At 43.1% G+C, this 19,882-nt stretch overlaps 1 protein-coding gene across 1 annotated transcript in view; it reads right to left on the reverse strand.

Moving 5' to 3' along the window:
• Positions 1–19,882, reverse strand: part of ACER3 (alkaline ceramidase 3) — a 435,473-nt gene that overhangs the window by 47,145 nt on the left and 368,446 nt on the right. Inside the window, exons 9-10 of the mRNA XM_069640008.1 lie at positions 15,429–15,533; positions 11,731–11,776 (exon numbers count right to left, since the gene is read on the reverse strand). Of these exons, the coding sequence (XP_069496109.1) occupies positions 11,731–11,776; positions 15,429–15,533 (151 nt within the window). The remainder of the gene's footprint in view (positions 1–11,730; positions 11,777–15,428; positions 15,534–19,882) is intronic.

A 19,882-nucleotide genomic window follows, 5' to 3' on the forward strand; every position in this document is an offset into this window, starting at 1 on the left:
TGGGGATGGTGGTAGCTTCCTCCATGGCACTGACATGGCTCTGTGGGACACTGCTGTGCAGCCAGCAGGGTTGCCCTGTGGTGTCCAGTGATTGGCTAGCTGGGCTCATGTCAGTGTAGGGGGACGTGTACTTCCATGTGGCATGTCTGCATGCCAACTTGGGGCAGGCCAACTGGGCACACAACATGCTGGTGTGACTGCTGCACAGTGTCATGGCTGCTCACGCACCACAATCCCGCTGGCACAGTGTGTACCAGCAGTGGTATGGGTACATGTCACTAGATATGTCACTTGCCAACCCTTCCCACTGCTGTAACGCTCAGGTGTGTCCTTGGTTCCCTGCCCCATGGCTGCTGTGGAGGGTGGCTGATGTGCCACCCCATCACTTCACCCGGTTGGCAGGTCCAGCTTCTGGCTCTGCTGACACGTGAACCTGTCCAATGGGTTATCTTATGCTAAGCTGTCATTTGTGCATGAACTTGTGTTGGGGGTGGGGTGGTTTACTCACCTCCAACCTGCTGGCACCCGCCTCTGCACGTTTCCTCCCAGGCGGTGAGGACCAGTGGTTCCATGTTGCCTCCCTCCAGTCACCAGGGACTCCTGGCAATGTTGGGACAGCAGTTCACGCACCCTGACCCTCAAGTCATTCCACCACTTGCGGCAATCCTCTCTGTCATGGGGTACGCTCGCCACAGCAGTCACCTTCTGGCTGATGGCATGCCAGATGTCCGTCCAGCAGTCTTATGCTGCCTACTGCTGTATAGCTCATCACAGAGGGAAATTACCTGATCTATGAGAACCACCAGCTCCCCCTTGCTGCTGGTCTTCTGCTGTGACATTCTGGCTTGAATGGGAGATACAGGATTGTGTCTTTAAAAATGGCTGGCGCAATGCTTCCCGGTATTAGCGCCGGGATCACCATCAGTAGCGCTTTTTGCTCTTATACTTCAGCTATAACCTTTAATGCGGTGCAGTTTCCGTCAGGTGGTAATAGCGTTACTGCCGGAGTGGGGCACGCATTAATGCCAGGTTGTGATGCAGCGCTTATACCGCTGCACGACCCAACGGTAACGCTATTTCCGCTCAGCATAATTTGCACTGATTTTACACCCAACTTGTGATGAGGCCCTTTGTTTATTAATGTGTAACATTGATGTATGCATTTTATAATTCATCTTGCAATAGCCGCCTTTGAGACACAGTCTCCTTCACTTCCGGTTTCCTGGGTGGTTTTGTTTTTTGAGGTAGTACAGGACTGCTCTACGCACATCATTCTTTATAAGGCTCTCTCACCAGAGTTTTGTGGATTTTGAAAGAAAGTAGGCAATTCAATGGACTGGTCAACATGGTATTCAGAAATGTAGTTTGGTTAGAAGTGTGACTGCTTTCTTAAAACCACCTTGTTTTATGTATTGTGACAAAAGATTCTGACACAGATAAAGCTTGAAGCTCACTTACTCTCCAAATAAGCGTAATTGCTATAAGAAAAGCCATTCTGTAAGTGAGATCTTGGAGGCTTGCTTTATGCACTGGCTCAAAAGGTGACCCCATGAGCATGCTTAAAATGACATTTAAATCCCAAACCGGAGGCAGGTTTGCAACAGGAGGAGAAAGTCGTTTTACACCTTCCATGAAGGCTTTAAAGACTGGAACTCTCCACCATAAGACTTTGCTCTGAGATGAAGCATAGGCAGAAAGTACAGCTAGATGGACTTTTAAAGAAACAAAGACCAAACCTGATTCCAGCAGGTATACTAGGTAGTGCACTATTTGAGATGGTGTAAATTCAATAGGTTTGTCTTACCTTCTACACCACACTACAAACCTCTTCCACTTGTTAATATAGCATTGTTGTGTGCTTGGTTCACGGGCTTCTTTTAATATGTGCATGAATCTGTCACATAAATTACTGTGTCCAAACTATGACCTCAGGAGCCAAGCTTCTAAGCTGGTTGTTTGTGGTTGAGGGTGTAGCGTTTGTCCCTGGTTCTGTGAGAACATGTAAGTGGCCGTTTGTTTCATTGGTGGACAAATGGACATTTTGAGGAAAAGCATAAGCAAATATCCCTGACCAACTGATCTACAGTGCTTTCCCCTTGGGTAACTTGGTCATTTTGATTTTCTTTTGTCGCAAAGAGATCTATGCCTGGATGCTCTCAGTGTGTGAAAATATAATTTACAATGTCTGAGTGTAACTCCCACTCGTGATCCGAGGGTTGATTTGTGTTTCTGCTCAGAGTGTCTGCTAGTCAGTTGTGTTCCCCTGGAACATGTGATTGGAGATAGTGGAGAAAACTCCTCTATGGAGGTTCCATTTCCATATCCCTGTGTGGGCTGACAGATTTTGGAAATGAGACCCGCTGGTTTGTTGATGTAGAAGATGGCTGTTGTGCTGTCTGTTACGACTAGCACATTTTTCCCCCATTAAGTGATGCTGGAAAGCTTATCATGCTAGCAGCTCCAAGACATTCATGTGTTTTTTGGAGAGTGGGCAATACCATATTCCCTGTGCTGGAGACAACGGCCTCCCCACCATGAAGGGGATGAGTCTGTTGGGATATCCCTGGCCACGAAAAACACCCTGGTTGGATGAGTTCCTGTATGAAAGGGCCGATTTGTTATCTGGATGAATATTTTTTTTTATAGTTGCGCGATCTTTTTCAGCTGCTTGTAGTGCCTCATCAACTGCTTTCCCAAACAAGACTCTGTAGGCATAGTAAACAAAGTTGCATGTGAATCTACTCGAAAACCAGAATTTCGGAACCAAGCATGCCTCTTGATTAGGGTTCCACTGGCATTATTCTATCTGTAGTTCCTGCAGCTTCCAGGGTGTTCTTGGGGAATGCATTAACAGCCTGCTTGCATTCTGCTAGTGCCTTAAGCATTTCTGATTTCTGGGGCTCTCGAGCGTCGTTAACTAGCTCTTCCATGATGTCCCATTGGGCTCCATTATAACTAGCCATGAGCACAGTATTGTTAGCTATGCACATTTGGAAGGCTGAAGAGGTTATAACTTTTTTTTTGCCAAAAAGCATATATCTTTTTGCTTTCCTTGTCAGTTTGGGCTTCAGACATTGCTAAAAGTGTTCCTGGCCTTTTACGCGTTGTAGTGACAACTAGGGAATCTGGCTTTAGATGACCCCTGATGAATGGAGGGTCTGTAGGGGCTGGCTTAAATTTCTTTTCAATAACCAGCTTTGTTAACCCTGGTGTAGCTAGAGACGATTCTAACCATCTCTTCACCGACTTTAGAAGTGGTATGCATTGGCTAACCCTCTTCTTTTCATTACAGATGTCATTGACAGAATCCGTGTCCTCTTCTGACGCTTGGGTCTCGATTTTAAAATAATGTGTAGCTCTTTTGAGCAGGTTATTATATAACAGACTGTTGTCCAAAGGTGAAGATGAAACCGGATCATCATCGATATCTGGCGAGGGTACAGGGAGGTCTCCTAAATCTGTGCCAGTATTGTCCCGAGCAAAATCCTCTTTGTGCACATAGTTAAACATTTAAGTTTCCACTAGTTTTTCACATGGCGCTATGGGCCCTGTCCTTGCCCTTTTTAAAGGAGTTTCCTCCTCTTAAACAGCGCCCTGTGGGTTCAAAAGGTGTTTTTCTAAAAAGTCCATAAAGGAGGCTACTCTATCCATAGTAACTTCACATTTCTTTTTGGGCCATCCCCCGACCCACTTGTGGGCGAGCGTAGTGGTGCAGAAGCCCCCTCTTTGTCCTGCACCAATGTGAGCATCCCTTTTCCTTTTAAGTGAATCACTAATAGTAGAGGAACGTTCTGTGCTTGTTTTTTTCCAAATGCGTCGAAACGGATGATTTCAGCACCTGTGATTTTATAAATGTATTTCTTGCTTGCAGAGATGGTCGGTGTAGACTTTGGAGCAAACGTCGAGTGTGCTAAACTCGGAAGATGGTTTTTGTGATGCCGAACCGATGGGCGCTGAGGAACCCTTCTGAGGATTTCAACATTTTCGACAAATATATCGAAATTGCCTTTGGGGGCAAAGTTTGTTTATCCCGAAATACGTGTTTGTGGTTGCTCAGCGTCCACTTGGTATGCACTGAATCTGTATCAAGTGGTGCTTTACTGTGTGTATCCCTGCTGCTAGGGGGAGCCACTATAGCAGCACATCGCATCTGCCTTTCGGAGCTGGGCACCGGCTCTTGGTAACTTTCCTTTTCCCAATCTGAATTATCTTTAGCATCTGAAGGGATGCTGCCACTGTCCTGTTCCCGCTCCGATTCATATGCCCCGGCGGGCAAATCAGACGATGCCTCAACTTTCATTGCAAAGGCCACTCAGCCTTTCGATCGTTGAACATTTAGTGTTTTTGGCTTAAAGAGCCTACACGACCAGCATCAATGGTCTCTAGGTGGGCAATAATTGCACATGTTGCGTGTGTCCTTCCACAGAAACGTTTTGTCTTATGTGGGACAGAATTTGAAGGATGTGTTTTCCATGATCGAGGCTGGGGGACAGCGAGAAAACCACTTTAAGGGGGAAATGTGTGTACACATTCTCCTAAACTATGGGCCTGTAAATGTCTTCCCCCCACTCTCCACACTGTGAAGGCTGAAGTCTGTAGATGCAGGCCGTTGAGCGCCTATGTTCACAGCCGATGTGCCCTGGTTGCCGTTTATCGAGAGCTGGTGAAAAGGGTTATACGAATTATAGTTAAGTAACGCTCGCAATTCGAGCACGTGCAATAATATAACAAATTCTGCAACGTGTGACCAACCTGATGGCAGGAAAGAAAAACGATCTGAGGACCATGACGCACGAGGGATCATGGGTACAGCGCACGTCATGCTAGGCATAGTATTACAGGCATGCCCCTTCGGCGCCCGTTTTTGAAATCGAAGACAAATCATCTAATACTCTGCACCAACCACTAGATGTCGGCCAGCAAAGCATGTGATTCTAAGCAGATTCACAAGTCTCAAATCATATCACACCATACCAAAGTACAATAAACCACATGTCTTAACAGAAGGTATCACACTGTAATGTACCATAATACATTTTACCAAACCATACTAAAACATACCATACTGTTACTTACCTTAGTGTACACCAAATCATAACATTCGATACAAAATACCACATCATACAACTCTACAGCATAGACATTAACATAGCATATTGCACCACCCTGTGCCCACTGCAACATACTGAACCAAACCATTCTGTTCATTTGCAAAACACACCAGAACATAAAATAATGTAACTTACCATACGATTTCATACCTACCATACCATACTCTTCAATTCCACACCAAGTAGTATTGAGCCATACTATACGATTTGTTTCCATATCATACAATACAGTCCGTAGCATACTTTAGCTTACTATACCATGCCGAGAATGTTACTCATACTATACCACACAATCCTAGGGATTTCACATCATTATATACCATTCCACACCATGCCATACAATACCATACCATTCTTTATTATACCAACCATTACAAGCCATACCTCTCATTAACATACTATGTCAAAACTTTATTTTCATGTCATACTATACTGAACTGTACCAAACTATGTCAATCCATGCCAAACCACAACATACCACAGCATACTATACCATAATGACATACTGCACCAATCTGTCCCGTTGCATACCACACTATGCTATCCCATTCCATATTATAATCTGTATAATTTCATTTAAAGGTACCACTGGAAGAAAAAACTGCAGTAAACATGTTTCTTGTAATGTGCATGAATAAATGGCTGCACAGAAAAACATATTACAAAAACATTTCCGTTTTTCAGTTAAAACATTTTTAATCTCTTATAAAATACTCTCATTGGGAACTGGTCTTACATTTTTACTCCCTCAAAATCATTTTACTCCCAACTTTAAAAAATAGGGAGTAAAATACTCCCCACTTCCACATCTTAACTGGTGCACTGTCTGCACCTGTCACTTTTCTTGAATAAACTTATATTTACACACTTATCGTGCTCCGTCATACGGTGACGTAGATGTGACTTTATATTAGTAAAACATTCCATTTGACGTTTTTCTGAGTAAGAGTGCCAGGCGCTGCTAACTCGGCTTAGTGAGTATAGCGCTTGTTGCTGAGATCTGTGTTCACTCTGCAGGTCACAGGTTTGGCAAATAAATCTTTTTCACTCTAAGGGAACTGGAGTCCCCAGCCCCTCCTACAGAAGTCTGCATAAAGGACAAGACCTGGTGTGCTAATATCCAGAAAGCCTTATCAGACAAAATAGCCTCACAAAAAGCTAATATTGAGACCAAAAAGAACAGCCTAGCTCCAAGTGAACACTCACGCAAACTACCGGGCCCCCAAACCCCCCCCCCCCCGTGCCACCCATTCTACGTCTCCCCAGTGACTACTAAAGAAGTGAAAAATATCATCATGGGGATCAAACCTTCCAGATGCCAGGGAGATATCTGCCCAGCCTCAGTTATCAAGGATGGAGCAAAGGTTTTAGCACCGTTCATCACTGCCTTGATTAATTCATCTTTTAAAAGCTGCTCAGTCCCTAACAATCTTAAAGAGGCATGGGTTATGCCTCTCCTAAAAAAAAAACTAACCTTGACCCAAACGTACCTACCAATTACAGACCCATAACAACAGTCCCATTTCTCCTAAAAATATTAGATAGAGCACCCTATCTCCAATTTCAAAAACACCTGCAAGATAACCTTCTTGGCTTGCGATAGTCCAGCTTCAGACCAAGGCACGGCACAGAATCTGCCCTCGTGGATTTAAAAATCCAAATGGATGAAGCCAAAGATAAGGGTAATTTGGCCATCGTTCTACTGTTGGACCTATCAGCAGCGTTTGATCTTGTCGACCATCAGATCCTGACAAAACATCTATCCACGACCGCTGCTTTCTCTCCCAAAGCCGCTAACTGGATCCAATCCTTTCTATCTAATAGAACAACTAGGAAGGATAGCTCAGGGGCAACGTGCCCACCTTGGAAGCAAGACGACACAGAGCAACACAGGTTCGATCCCTGGGTCCGTGCTTAGAAACCTCTGGGTATTAAGCGCGTTATAAATAACCTATCATATCATATCATATAACTAGGGTCTTTGCTCGTACAGCGTCTTCTGAACCAGTACCTATCCACTGTGGAGTCCCTCAGGGGTCCTGTGTTTCACCTACGCTTTATAATATCTTCACTAAGCTCCTCTTTGATCGTCTTGATAACCTGGGTGTCACCTACACGAATTACGCGGATGACACTCAGGTCCTCATTACACTCACTGGTTGCTACGACAAAGATTGCAAAATACTAAATGAGATCTACCTTAAAATACAGGCCTGGGTGGCTGCCCATAGCCTTTGTCTAAATGATGACAAGACAGAACTTCTTATTGTTGGCTCCCAAGCTCGGCTGAACAGATTTGATTCACGCTATAAAACCTTCAACATTGATGGGAACATCATCAAAGTTGCCAAGTAGGTTAAAACTTTAGGCGTTTACTTAGACTCCACCCTCTTTCTCAAAAAACAAGTCAATACAACAGCTTCTACCACAGCATACACCAACTAACTAATCAATGCCTGCAAACTCTTCTTGGCCACGAATAGCTGCCTTACACTAGCCAGGGCCTTGATCTTATCCAACTATTGTAACACCCTATTCCTTGGCACTACTGCGCGTAATCTGAATAGATTACAAGTTATTCAGAACAATGCCCTTAGATCTGCCTTGAATATCCCACGCTCCAATCACATCTCTTCCATTAGAGGGGACACGCTTTGGCTTCCAGTACGAGACAGAATCTTGCTGCGCACACTAGTCCTCACACATAATGCCTGTCAAACACAGCCCCTAAATGCCTGACTGACAAATTCTCTAGGAACCTACCCTCGAGACCTACCAGATCCACATACCTACACTGCCTCAATATCCCTAAGTATAAATTGAAAACTGCAGGGGGGGGGTCTAGCTTCCCGGCGTTAGCGTCCAAGTGCTGGAATGCCCTCGCTACCACCATGAGAGTTGAACCTTCTTTCTGAACATTTAGTCCAATGTGAAAGAGTGGCTCTTTGCCCAGCAACACTAAGCTACTATTGAATTAACCCCGCGTACCAACCTTCCCGACTGTTGGGCCGCTGATCATTCGTCTATTATTTATGACCTTTTGTGATACCAGTATGCATGACATTCTAAATTAGTTACTCGTTGCACCGTTGCTACTGTACTTTCCTCTGATTACTTGTTTAAGCGAGGACTGTTCCACAGCTTCTTGCATTTAGTCCTATTGTTGCCATGTTGATCAATCTGTAACCTGGTCATCATGCCTTTGTTGTCTTCCTTGTGTTTCTACTTGTAACGAATCACCTATGTTCAAGCACCCAGATAACTCAGGGTTAGGTGCGCTCTATAAATAATAAACTAAACTTTCATCCGTCTGAGAGCTGTAGCCCCTCTATGAGAAGCAGCTTGAAATAGCATTTTGTTCTTGGTTCGTTCGTGTTATGATGCTCTTAGAATTTCGTGATGTTCTTTGTGTATTATGTTTTCTTTTTTAATGGTAAGATTTGGTACTCATCTTTTAAGAAGTTGCACTGCTATTTTTAGAATGAGGGGCCACCATAAGTTCATAGGTGATTAAGTACTTCATTTCGAGCAAAGACCCTGCTGAGCTATCACAGTCTACTTTATTCTTTTTCTTCAAACGCTGGTATCGTGACCCCCTCACCCAAGCTTACAGGTTCCAAGCCCTCTAGAGCTTGAAATCTGATGAAGCTGCACCCAAGATACCACACACATCTTCCCTTAATAAAACATACAAACAAACCGGAACAGTGCCATGTGAGGCAACGCTAAAGTAAAACCTTGAACATGAATACAAACCAAAACAAGAACGCTGTTGACATAATTTAATAATAAAACAGATGAATGTATTGAGCATCATGCACATTCTAGAATAATGTGAGCACTTATCCTGGGAGCGCTAGTATTCTGCATGCTGGACCATAATATTTTTCCATCCTATTTTTTTACTTAATTTTTAAACCAGGACAGACGTCTGCTAGTCCATCTAGGTCTCATCATACTTATTTCGTCACTCTCTTGCATATTGGACCCTCTCACCACGTCATTCTCCTGTTAGTCATGAACATCAATACTTCCACTACTGTTCACTACTCTTTAATCCTCATTGTGACAAAAATCACCATACACATCCAGAAGTGCTCTCTCCCCATCCGGACTCCTTCCTTTCTCACGCACTTCTACCAATACTATTTTATCCATATTCCACATAGACCCATCTTCTAAATTCACGACCCATGTTCTAAATTCACGGCACAAGATAAAATCCTACCACTTTTTTGGGGGATCAGAAAACGTTGGCCTTCCTTTCATGACATGCGTACATTTTTTACGGTCATCCACAACGTTGGGCACAACTTCAATTTTGTCTTTGCCAACCTCTTGTCGATCCTTTTGAATTTTTCCTCTGATCCCGACTTCTTTCTAACTGGGTTCCTCATGTTCCAGTTTTGTAAACTTTCAGACTTCTCTCTCCTTCTGAGTATTTTATTTACCCAACTAGGGTTGAGACCCAGATTCACTTCTCTTCCTTGCATCAATAGAAAAAGGTGAGCATGCTGTAACTCCATTTGATGCCCTCCTGGTATTCCACAACAACTTCAATGTTTCCCGCACATTCATGTCATTCCCAACAGCCTGCTCAACTGTACCAAAAATTACTCTGTCGAATCGTTCCACAAACCCATTGGATTGCGGGTGGTAAAATCATTTTAATTTCCACTTTACTTTCTTCTATGCTTAGCATACTCAGTCATCTCAGCACTTCTAAACTGGGGACCATTGTCACAATCTCAGACGGCTATCCTTCCAATTTAAACACATGTTCCATGAAACTCAAAATTTTGCTAGTAGATGCCCGCCTCACAAATCTAATCCTTGGCCATTTAGAAAAATAATCCATCATCACCATCATAAATTTGATTTAATTCCCAAGATTATGATATGATAGGTCTATCTGAATGCGCATCCAAGCAACTTCTGGTGGCAATATGGGCAACAGTTTTTGTTTGTATAACTTTTCTCAGAGTTCTGATAAGGCCAACACTCCCTACCTCTCTCTCTGCCATGACATATATTCCAGGCCACCAATAATTTTCTCTTCATTTCCGTTTTGTGCCAGTTATACTTGGAAGGGCCTCTATCAACTAGTCTTTCAGAGCCACACTCTGGAGCTACTAACGCTTGTCCCCTCAATACCAAACCTTCTTCCATTGACAAAAGTTCCTTCACTTCCAAGAATGCCATGTGTGTTTCCTTTATATCTTTCTTCACGTGTCACCCCTCCTGTGTCAATTTCATGACTTTTGCCAACACTTTATCTGAAACCAGAACCTCCTCCCATTCGCCCTTCGTAATAACTGCATGTTGATCAACAAATATAGATAATATAAACAAGCCACTTATTCTTCCTCTACCTCCTCCTGTCCCTTCCCATCCCTTAAGAGTTTCATCTGTTTCCAGTGGTGATGGACAAATAATCTACCATCTTATTTTGCACCCCAGGTACGTACTCTACCTTGTAATTATATTCCTGAATGTGCATACATAGCCTTGCAATTTCTGGAGTAGCTCTCATCATTCATTTCACTGTCAGCATCTCCACAAATGGTTTATGATCTGTGCGCACCATGAATTGGCGTCCCCATACATACCTCCTAAAATATTCTAGCCCCCACGCACACACGTCATCGGGTCTCGTTAAGTTACTGAATAGCTACTTTCACAATACGTCACCGCTCTTGATGCATGGCATGCAACTCTTTCTCTTTCCCCTATTCCTTGAGACAGCACTGCCCCAAAATCCTTCACACTGGCATCAGCGATAATCACTGTCTACATTAAACCCACTAGGTTTTTTGCCTTACAAATCCCTCCTTTTATTTCTTCTGATGCTCTTTGACATTCTTCACTACAGTCGAACTACTCCCTTTTTCAACAACTTCCTGATTGGTTGGATTATACCTGCAAAGTTCTTTATGAACTTGTTGTAAAACTGTGCCATCCATAGTAATGCAAATACTTCATTCTTATTCGTTGGAAGGGGCGCTTCCTTTATGGCCTTCATCTTGCCATCCCTTGGTTTATACCCCTCACTGTTAATCACATGCCCAAGATATTCAACCTCCCTCGCCCTGAATTTGCACTTGCTTGTTTCTATGGTCAAACCTTTATCCCTTAGCCTACTCAACACTTCATGTAATCGCTTATAGACATGCACTCACACCATCACCAATGGTTCTATGTGATTTTATTGAAAACAATTGGCTGATGGCGATTTCATGAAATGCTCTATTATTTATTTTGTATTTTTCAACATATATATGTGGGAGAAAAAACACCCCAAACCCCGCAACCCACGTACAAGCCCTCACATTAAATATTAACCTAATAAACCCACACCCCACATACATTTGTGGCAAAAATTGTTTTAAAAAACTTCAATTAATTCTCCCTCGTCCAATTCTGCTGCGGCAAAACCTCCTGTTACCAACACCATCTTCCTTTTATTTAACCTGCCCCAACTATGCTTGTAACCCTGGGATTGTTTTATCTATAGTTTCTTTCTTCACCACTTTTTTCTTTCCTCTGCAGACTAAGATCTGCGTACTCTGGGTGGGGGCACAAAAAACTCATGGCACATTAGATTTCAGACAGAACTTACCTTCACTTTTGGCCGGTACTTCAGGTAAAGTGTTCTTGTGTACAGACTAAAAAAGAAAATAATGATTTCATATTCATAGTTCAATTAAATGCATACAGATGTATTCAAACACAGTCACACCAAAACGGTTCACATAATATTTGACAAAGGGTGGGGGGGGGGCATATTTTATAGGTACTGTATATTTTGGTATTTAAAGTGATCCAAACAGCTAGAATATCAGAAACCAATTTAAATAGCTATTATCCAAGGGAAAATAAGTTATTCTACTGAAAAAGTGATGCAAGGAGGGGGAGAGGCGGCAGGACCTCCCCCATAATAATAAAATAAAACAGGTTGAATTATGGACGAACAAAGGTTTGTGTGCCCAAAACAAATAAAGTTAAAACTCATTCAAAATGCATAGAACCCTTACAATCTATTTAAACATAATTGTAGCTTGGAATTTGGATAAGAGGGAGGGCCAGAAACATCAGGTTTTCTTGTGAAGGCCCTTCCAACTGCAGAGAGGATCATAGAAAGTAGCTTGATGAAGTTCGCTAATTTTTGAGGGAATAAGACAAGGATGTTTGTGTCCAAAACCTGCAGAAACCTCCAACACTAATACTCATTTCAGCATCACAGTTTTGACAACTCCATCCAAAGTAATTGGAGATCCACACAACTAAGGCTCTAATCCGCCCATTCCCCTTTAAAAGACATGGTTACAATCCCATATTTATAAAAACTAGCAACACACACTATATATATAGAAGGTCTTTTTGATTAATTTTCACATATATATATATATATATATAATATATATATGTTCACAGAAATATGATCAGGGTGATTCTCCAGATCGATCGGATATAGTATAGATCTCACTACCACACTAGTTTAATTATACAAAGAATATTCCTCTTTATTGGTTCCATCATCATTTTGTAAAACATTTATTATAAACATAATACTTTACACAACATCTCTTATTTAGAGATCAACACTACATACATATATCAAAGACCACAAACAATTTAAAGATTTAACAAGTACTCCTTATGACCCCATGCATTTCATAGACCCAGGAATGAGAGAGACAACATATTATACATCAGTTGACCCTCACTCAATTTGGCCTATTGTACAATGTATATGCATTACTCTGTCTAATACATGTTGACACAGTGTTTCAGCCTCTGTACAATAGGCCAAATTGTAAGTATTACGGTTTTCCCTTATGTGAAGGGGGTGAAAAACAATGAGTTGAAACTCAGATTGCTATCCTGAATGTATAACCCTAGGTTTGACTCGCCTTGACTTGCTTAATGCTCCTATAAAAAATCAGGTTATACCTTGGTTTGTACACCATAGGTACTGTGTTGGTTTTTACATATGTGTTTATAACGTATGAGAATAGTATTTACTTCCCCAAAATTTATCTTGACCTACTAGTATTTAAAATAAACCATTATCTTTACAATAGTTAGTGTATCAGTGTTTCTTTGAACTATTTGTATGCTACAATTTCAGCAGCCCTCTCTCCCTCCCAAGATAAGCCTGGCTGCTCAGTCCATGCTACCCCCATCTCAGGTGGTACAGACTTATACTAAGAGTTGGACATTCTGTACTGCCCAAGTTGTATGGTTCAATGAATCCCTTAGTTGGACTTTCGAAAAACTGTCCCCAACAAGCACACAATAGAGCCCTCTGGTCTGCCTCTTAGGCTTCATTAGCTTGTTGGTACTGTCCATCAATGAAACAGTCCTACTGAAACTTCCTATGGGAAGTGCCAGAGTCTTAGGCCTGTTCCTGTCACAGAAACCCAGAGCAGCAATGGGAACATCTCAATGGCTTACCATTAAAATGACTTTCCAAAGGGGTTGCCTTTGTTTGCCTTCAATTTACAATTACCATTTTGCCAATCCGATGATATCTCAAACTGTGGTACACTTCACCCACATAAAAAGTGAAATGGTAATGCACGGGACCTTAACACTGCATGCACACCGGCACCTTCAGTGCAGAATGCAGAGGGCCACATCCAGGCATGCAACTGGGAGGAAATTGCAAACAAATGATGTGTGCTAAGAAAGTTAAGATAGGTTCTTACATTTCCATACCCAAGTATCATCCTCCTATGCCTAAGAAGACTCATGTGCCCAGAAAAGGCTCATGTGCCAGACACAGATTAACATTCTCAGGTTTCACCGGCCTAATCATAGGTGTAGACATCTAAGCCAAGTTACTATAACGTATGGCAAGCAACATGCTCGAGTTTCATATCATTTCTCTCTTTACCCAGTTTTGCTTGTTGCAATATAGGCAACAGCTGGCTAGTTTATTTCATTTGCATTATTTCCATGTTTTGATATTGCATACAGCAATTACACTTTCATTAAACTGAGCGACGGAAATTAGGTCACAGTAAACCGGTATAAAATACGCCATTGAGAGCCTAGCCTGGATGGGGGCCACTCTACTGCAAACAATGCTCAACAAAATCATGGATTCTGCTAATAATTCCAAGACCGGGAACAACTCTTTTCAGTCAGTCTCCACGGGCACTTGTCCCAAACCTGTGCCTATTGCTCATAATCTCTGGGTTATAAGGTAATACATACCCTAATACTAATAATAATGCTGCTCGGCAATGCAAATGAAGGTTGCTTGATTCAAATGTGGTTAGTAAGTAGGATGACCCATCATGTTCTTTCCCACATCTACTGATGGTCATCGCCGTATTTATATCATCCTGACTGGATTATAGGAACAGGGTGTCTCTGTGTAGGATCCAGGTTACAGAAAGTCCAGTCGTGGCTGCCTATGTTTTGAGGGGTCTGAAAATATGCGACCAGATTTGCCTGCCGCTTCATGCCACAAGCTGGTTAAAAATCACCATGCATATTATGATCATCATTATTAACAATAAGCCAATTGATTTATCTAGAGACCCACATTGAATTCCTTCTGCTTTTAAATTAGTGCAATAATAGTTGTCATTATTAACCAATTTAATGTAACTGAAATGATTGGCTGGGGTACGAACGTGTGAAATGCAGGACGGCTCACTGACTAAGGCAAGCAAGTAACTCAGTGAGATATTCACCCAGATGTTTTGTACCAGAAAGGATGCTTCTTTGGAAGAGAAGTTAACCGAGACTGCTCGAGGGGATCGCCCACTTCCCACCAGTTATGGAGATTCACTCAAACACAAATCCTGCATTGGAGGTCTGGGTTATTAATATAAGGAAAAGGGTAGCTGGTCATTGCATGGAATGCAAAACCATCGATTGCATTATCATCGAAAAAATTGCATCGAAAAAAAAGCATCGAATGCATTTTTTTAAAGGTAAATGGTTTAGTTTAATTATAATGGGTTTTAAAGGTTAAAAAATGCATTCAATGCAATTTTTTTCGATGCATTTTTTTTAGATGGAATGGCATGTCGATGGTAGGAATTCGATGCAATGACTAGGAACCAGGAAAAGGGGTACTGGCTTTGAAACTATTAACACGAAAGAAAGCAGACTGAAAATGCAATTATGAACAGGCCAAAATTACCTTCCCAATAGAAATCTGCACATCGCAAAGCCTCAGTTCAGCACAATAAAGGATTCCATACCATAATTCAGCCAAGTGCAGCATGGTCTGCCCTTTCTGTCTCCAAAACCCCACTGAAGTTTAATAGGACAGGCAAGGAAAAGGTAAATAAATACCTGAAAAGTATATGCAGGTAGGAGCCGAGGCCCGTTAATATATGCCACCATGCATGAAACTGCGTTACTGCTCCCAGCACAGGCGGCATCTTCTGTCGTATTCCCCTGTTAGGAGAAAAACAAGGATATTTCAGTTAAAGAACAGCATTATTGTGGAGCACAATGTATTAATTTCCACCAAAGACTAGTGCGCTATGTTGGACTCCCAGGACTGCAATTAGTATTATGTGTTAGGCAGTACATTTGCTCTACAACAATCTATTTCTAGCTCTTACAATTTAAATAGACATCCTTTCCTTCTTTTCAACTGAATTAGTAAGCTATAAAGGACTAATGATCCTAGATGTGTTGGCACTTTGACAGAGATTAGCCGCAGAGGACCTCATTAGGAGTCTGGCGCTAAGAGTGGAAGCAGGCTGGAAAATACCACAGGATGGGGGGAGTGTGAATTCAGCAAAGACCTATCTCCAATTTTTACATCTAACCAGGAACTAGAACAAAAAATGTGCAACTCCTCCCGCAGTAAAGGAAACTTCTTTTTGTTTTTTAACTCGAGGGGTGTGTCGGCACACCCCTTTGCTTAATGGAAAACAATGTATTATTATTATGGTATATATTGAACCCGGACCTGGCTTCGAGAAGCAACGGAGCGCTTTACAGAGGTATACAACAGTACAGCTATGCAACGGAGCACTTTAGAGGGTATACAAAACAGTACAGATGCATAACGCAGTACTTTTCAGAGTTAACAACAGAAAAGATATACAGTGGGGGGTAGGATATAGAGGGGCAAGCTGTACAAGGTAGTGGGGAGCAGATGGGTGGACAGCGTCTAGCGAGTCAGGTGGCGTGGGGGCGGGGTGACAGGATTGCCTAGGTGTTAATGAGGAGAGACTTATTTATTTGTAACGAACCAATGCCAACAGGCATCCGGGTGCACACAAAGACTAAAGACAGACATGAAGCATAGGACAAGCAGAGGCACGGTGGTGTAGGACAGTGCTGTTTATGTGAACAAAAACGCCTTCACACATTTACGAAATTGGCACGAGTTGGATTCTTGCCGAAGGTTGAGAGGCAGGGTGTTCCATGCTTTCGGTGACAAAGGATATTCCATTGCCCAAAGCCTATCTTGCTTTAGGACATGCAAGAAGCCAGGTAACGGACAATCTTAAAGTTCTACTTGGTTCATATTTGGCCAGTCTATCCGAGAGGTAAATAGGTGCAGAACCCAGAGTAAACTTGTGGGCCAAAGTGAGTATCTTGGACTGTACACGAGCTGCCTGCCATAGGCAGCCACTTCTGGTCCTTCCTTATTCCAGAAATGTGTTACGAGGCAGGGTGCAAAATTCCAAGTTTTAGGCGACTAGCCACATGCAAAGTCACTCGCCACGATTTGTGAAAGAAGTGTGGAGGATGACTCGTTGCGAGCCCATGTGCGCCAAAATTTCAGCAATAGGATACTGTGAAGGCATCATGAAGTACGACACAGACGACAGATTCAAACAAAATAGTTTTAATAATTTAAATGTCAGAATGGTAGAAGCCTTAACTTGCCCTGTGCGAAGGTGGGATTTCCATACCTGCACGAAACTAAGGAAAGTCGGAGTGAAAGAGTTGAACCCAAAAGTCTGTGTCCAAAATCTACGCTTGCCCTCACAACTAAAACCAAACAATGTGCAGGGATGCCAATGATCAAATAAATGGTATTCAGCACAAAGTTCTGAGATGCTTCCAGCTCTCAGCATCTTTTTCAGCTCCGCTTCCCCAAGTTTCAGAAGGTTTCAAAGAAGTCTTAAAGTTACCTCTTTCCTACTCAAGGTAACCGTTCCACACAATCGTCGAGATCTCCTTCCGCAAGTACCAAATAGAATAGTTCAAAGAAAAGATGGTCTCAAGACTTTGTCTGAAGACGACAAGTATACATTCTTACGGCTCGGGGCTCCATTCTCCAAGACTTCAGCTTTGCCAAATATTAGTTCACAGTGTCCTTGGTTATCACAGTTTGGGGCTCATTGTTCTAGTTGCAGTTGTCAGACCACATGGTTCACCCATCACAGGTCAAGCAACCAAGATCCCGCTCGTTGTTGGCCTCTTGGATTTGGTGGACAGGGTTCACCCTTCTCTGGTCTCTCCTTGGTAGCCTCCTGGCTCTACCAGAGAAAGTCACACACTTCTCACAAGTCTTTGGCCTTGCTGTACTGCATTTATTTTTAAAGTCTCTCCGTGATGGCCTTTCTCTTGCCCCACCTTTATATGGCACTCTTTCACATTGGTGCCCTCTTTTTGGGTGTTCTTGTCATATGAGCACTTTCCCCCTAATTGTTCTTGGCTGTTTGCTTTTCCCCACAAAGCTGTGTTTAGTGTTATAGTCAACCAGCTTAATAGCGAAATTTACGCTGATGACATTCACCAGATATGCAAAAGTGCTCCACTTCCCATTGTCACTTAGTTCAATGTTTAGCAGAAGCACAATTTGCTTAAGTGCAAGTTTCATTCAGTTTGGTGTATCACAAGTGTTCATAAATGCTCAATTTGAAATTCCGATTTGGTTCGGTATTCAGTATGCACTTTGCTTATTTGTTTTCATGTTTTTCCTTCAGTTTGATAAAGAATAATGTTTCCACCACTTACTCGGAACGTACCCGGCTGACTCTCCTGACTCACCTGTCTGCTGTGTGGTTCCATAGTGGCTTCCCCTGCTACTCCCAGCCTCTCCAGGCGGCGGGACGACTGATGAGAGTCCCGCTCGCCCTCCAGGGCTGGTCTTGGCCTCACCCGGTGCTCCCCCACTTCCTTCGGGGCGCAGGCAGCGTCCTGCTCTCTCTGTTCCGCAGTCCCAGCTGCTGATTTCTTTGCTGCAGAGGCTCCTGTCCCTGCAACAGCCCAATAGCTCTACTCCCCTTAGGCTGGGCGGACTACCTGGGATTCTTGCCGGCATCCTGCCCCCCCCCCCCTCGGCTGCAACTCCAGACATGGGTCTCCTCCACACAGGTCTCCCCTTCTCTCCTTTTGTGCCTATTCTATCTTCCTTCATTCACCTGCAACCTGTCAAAGGGTTGTAGGTGTGGACTTCCAATTGGATTTGCCTGACCACAATCAAGAAGACATGCCCGACCTTCACTACTCTTTACAGGAATCTTCTGCATCCCAGTATCAAAGTGACATGGCCTAGTGTCTCTTCTTCCTCGTCTCAGTACTGTTAAGTCTTACATGTGGGGAGTTGAGGGGAACTGTTATACAAGAGTCCATAAAGGACGGGGGAGGGCTAGGTTGGTCATCAATGGCGGATACCATGTCTCGCCCGAGGTCACCGCACTCCTAATCTTCAAGGATCCTCCACGCAGGTGATCCTCCCTAGCTTCTCCAACCCCAGGGTCAGGATCCAAAAGTCATGGCCTTTCCCTGGCCACCCGCCCAGAGGATCCAAGGGGAGTAGGAGTGATTTCTCACAATACACATTCCTTTCTATAAAGGCACATGCAATGGTCTTTAGTCCACTACAGTATTTCTTGGTGCAGATTCTTGCAGAGCAAAGAATTTGCATTTGGATGGGCATATTTTGAGCTTGCTGCTGTTGCAGCCTTGACATCTCTTTGCCGGGTATACTATGCCGATCGTACCTTCCGGTCGCCTGCTCTATCAATCTCAAAGGAAGCTCACAGCGCATATCCAGGCAACTCCAGCAAGAATGTAAACTGCTCTTTGAGACGCTGCAGCCGTTTGTTAATTAAAATGTCAAGTAATGAATCATGCAGTGGGGAAGGAATTTATTTTATTATACACCATATTGAATAAACAAATTGTATCCCTAATGCAATGTTTTGTACCCTCACTACGCAATTCTTAATGTCGTGCTCTTCACATATATCATCATGTTGAAAAATACAACTGTTTTGGATTGATTTCTTCCACAAATATTTTCTAAAACAACCCTTTACCCTCATATTCTTCAAATTCTGGCACTGTAAAAAAAAATAGGGCAGACTTGTTTCAGACGGAAATCACTGGATATTTTAATGGAAAATGCTTGCACGTTTCTTTATGAGGACCTTTGCAGTGGCAAACGAGTGCTGTGCCACTGTGCATGCACCCTTACATTGCGTAAGCTCCCTTACATGGCGATGTGTGATGCCAGGAAGCAGTTGGGCATGGTGCGGGCGACCTGTCTCTTGTGTGCGAAATCTCTGCAGGTCTGTTTAACAGCCTCAATGCAGCTCAGTCGCAGGTCCCTGCTCTTGGCCAGTGCGCCATGTTTTGGCACACGCCCTTTGGCGCCGGCCGTTTTGGCCACAGAGCCCCTTTCGGCTCGGCCAGAGTGTCACGAACGCCAATTCGACGCCATTCATTTGGCACGAGATTGTTTAGACGCGGCTGACATTGCAGCCTTTGTGTAACCGCCCCACATACCAAAAGTAACGCACAGTTAACTAGTCAAGTGAGAGCACTCCCAC

Source organism: Ambystoma mexicanum, chromosome 7q, assembly GCF_040938575.1.
Source record: "Ambystoma mexicanum isolate Mex_15411 chromosome 7q, UKY_AmexF1_1, whole genome shotgun sequence".
Lineage (NCBI taxonomy): Eukaryota > Metazoa > Chordata > Amphibia > Caudata > Ambystomatidae > Ambystoma > Ambystoma mexicanum.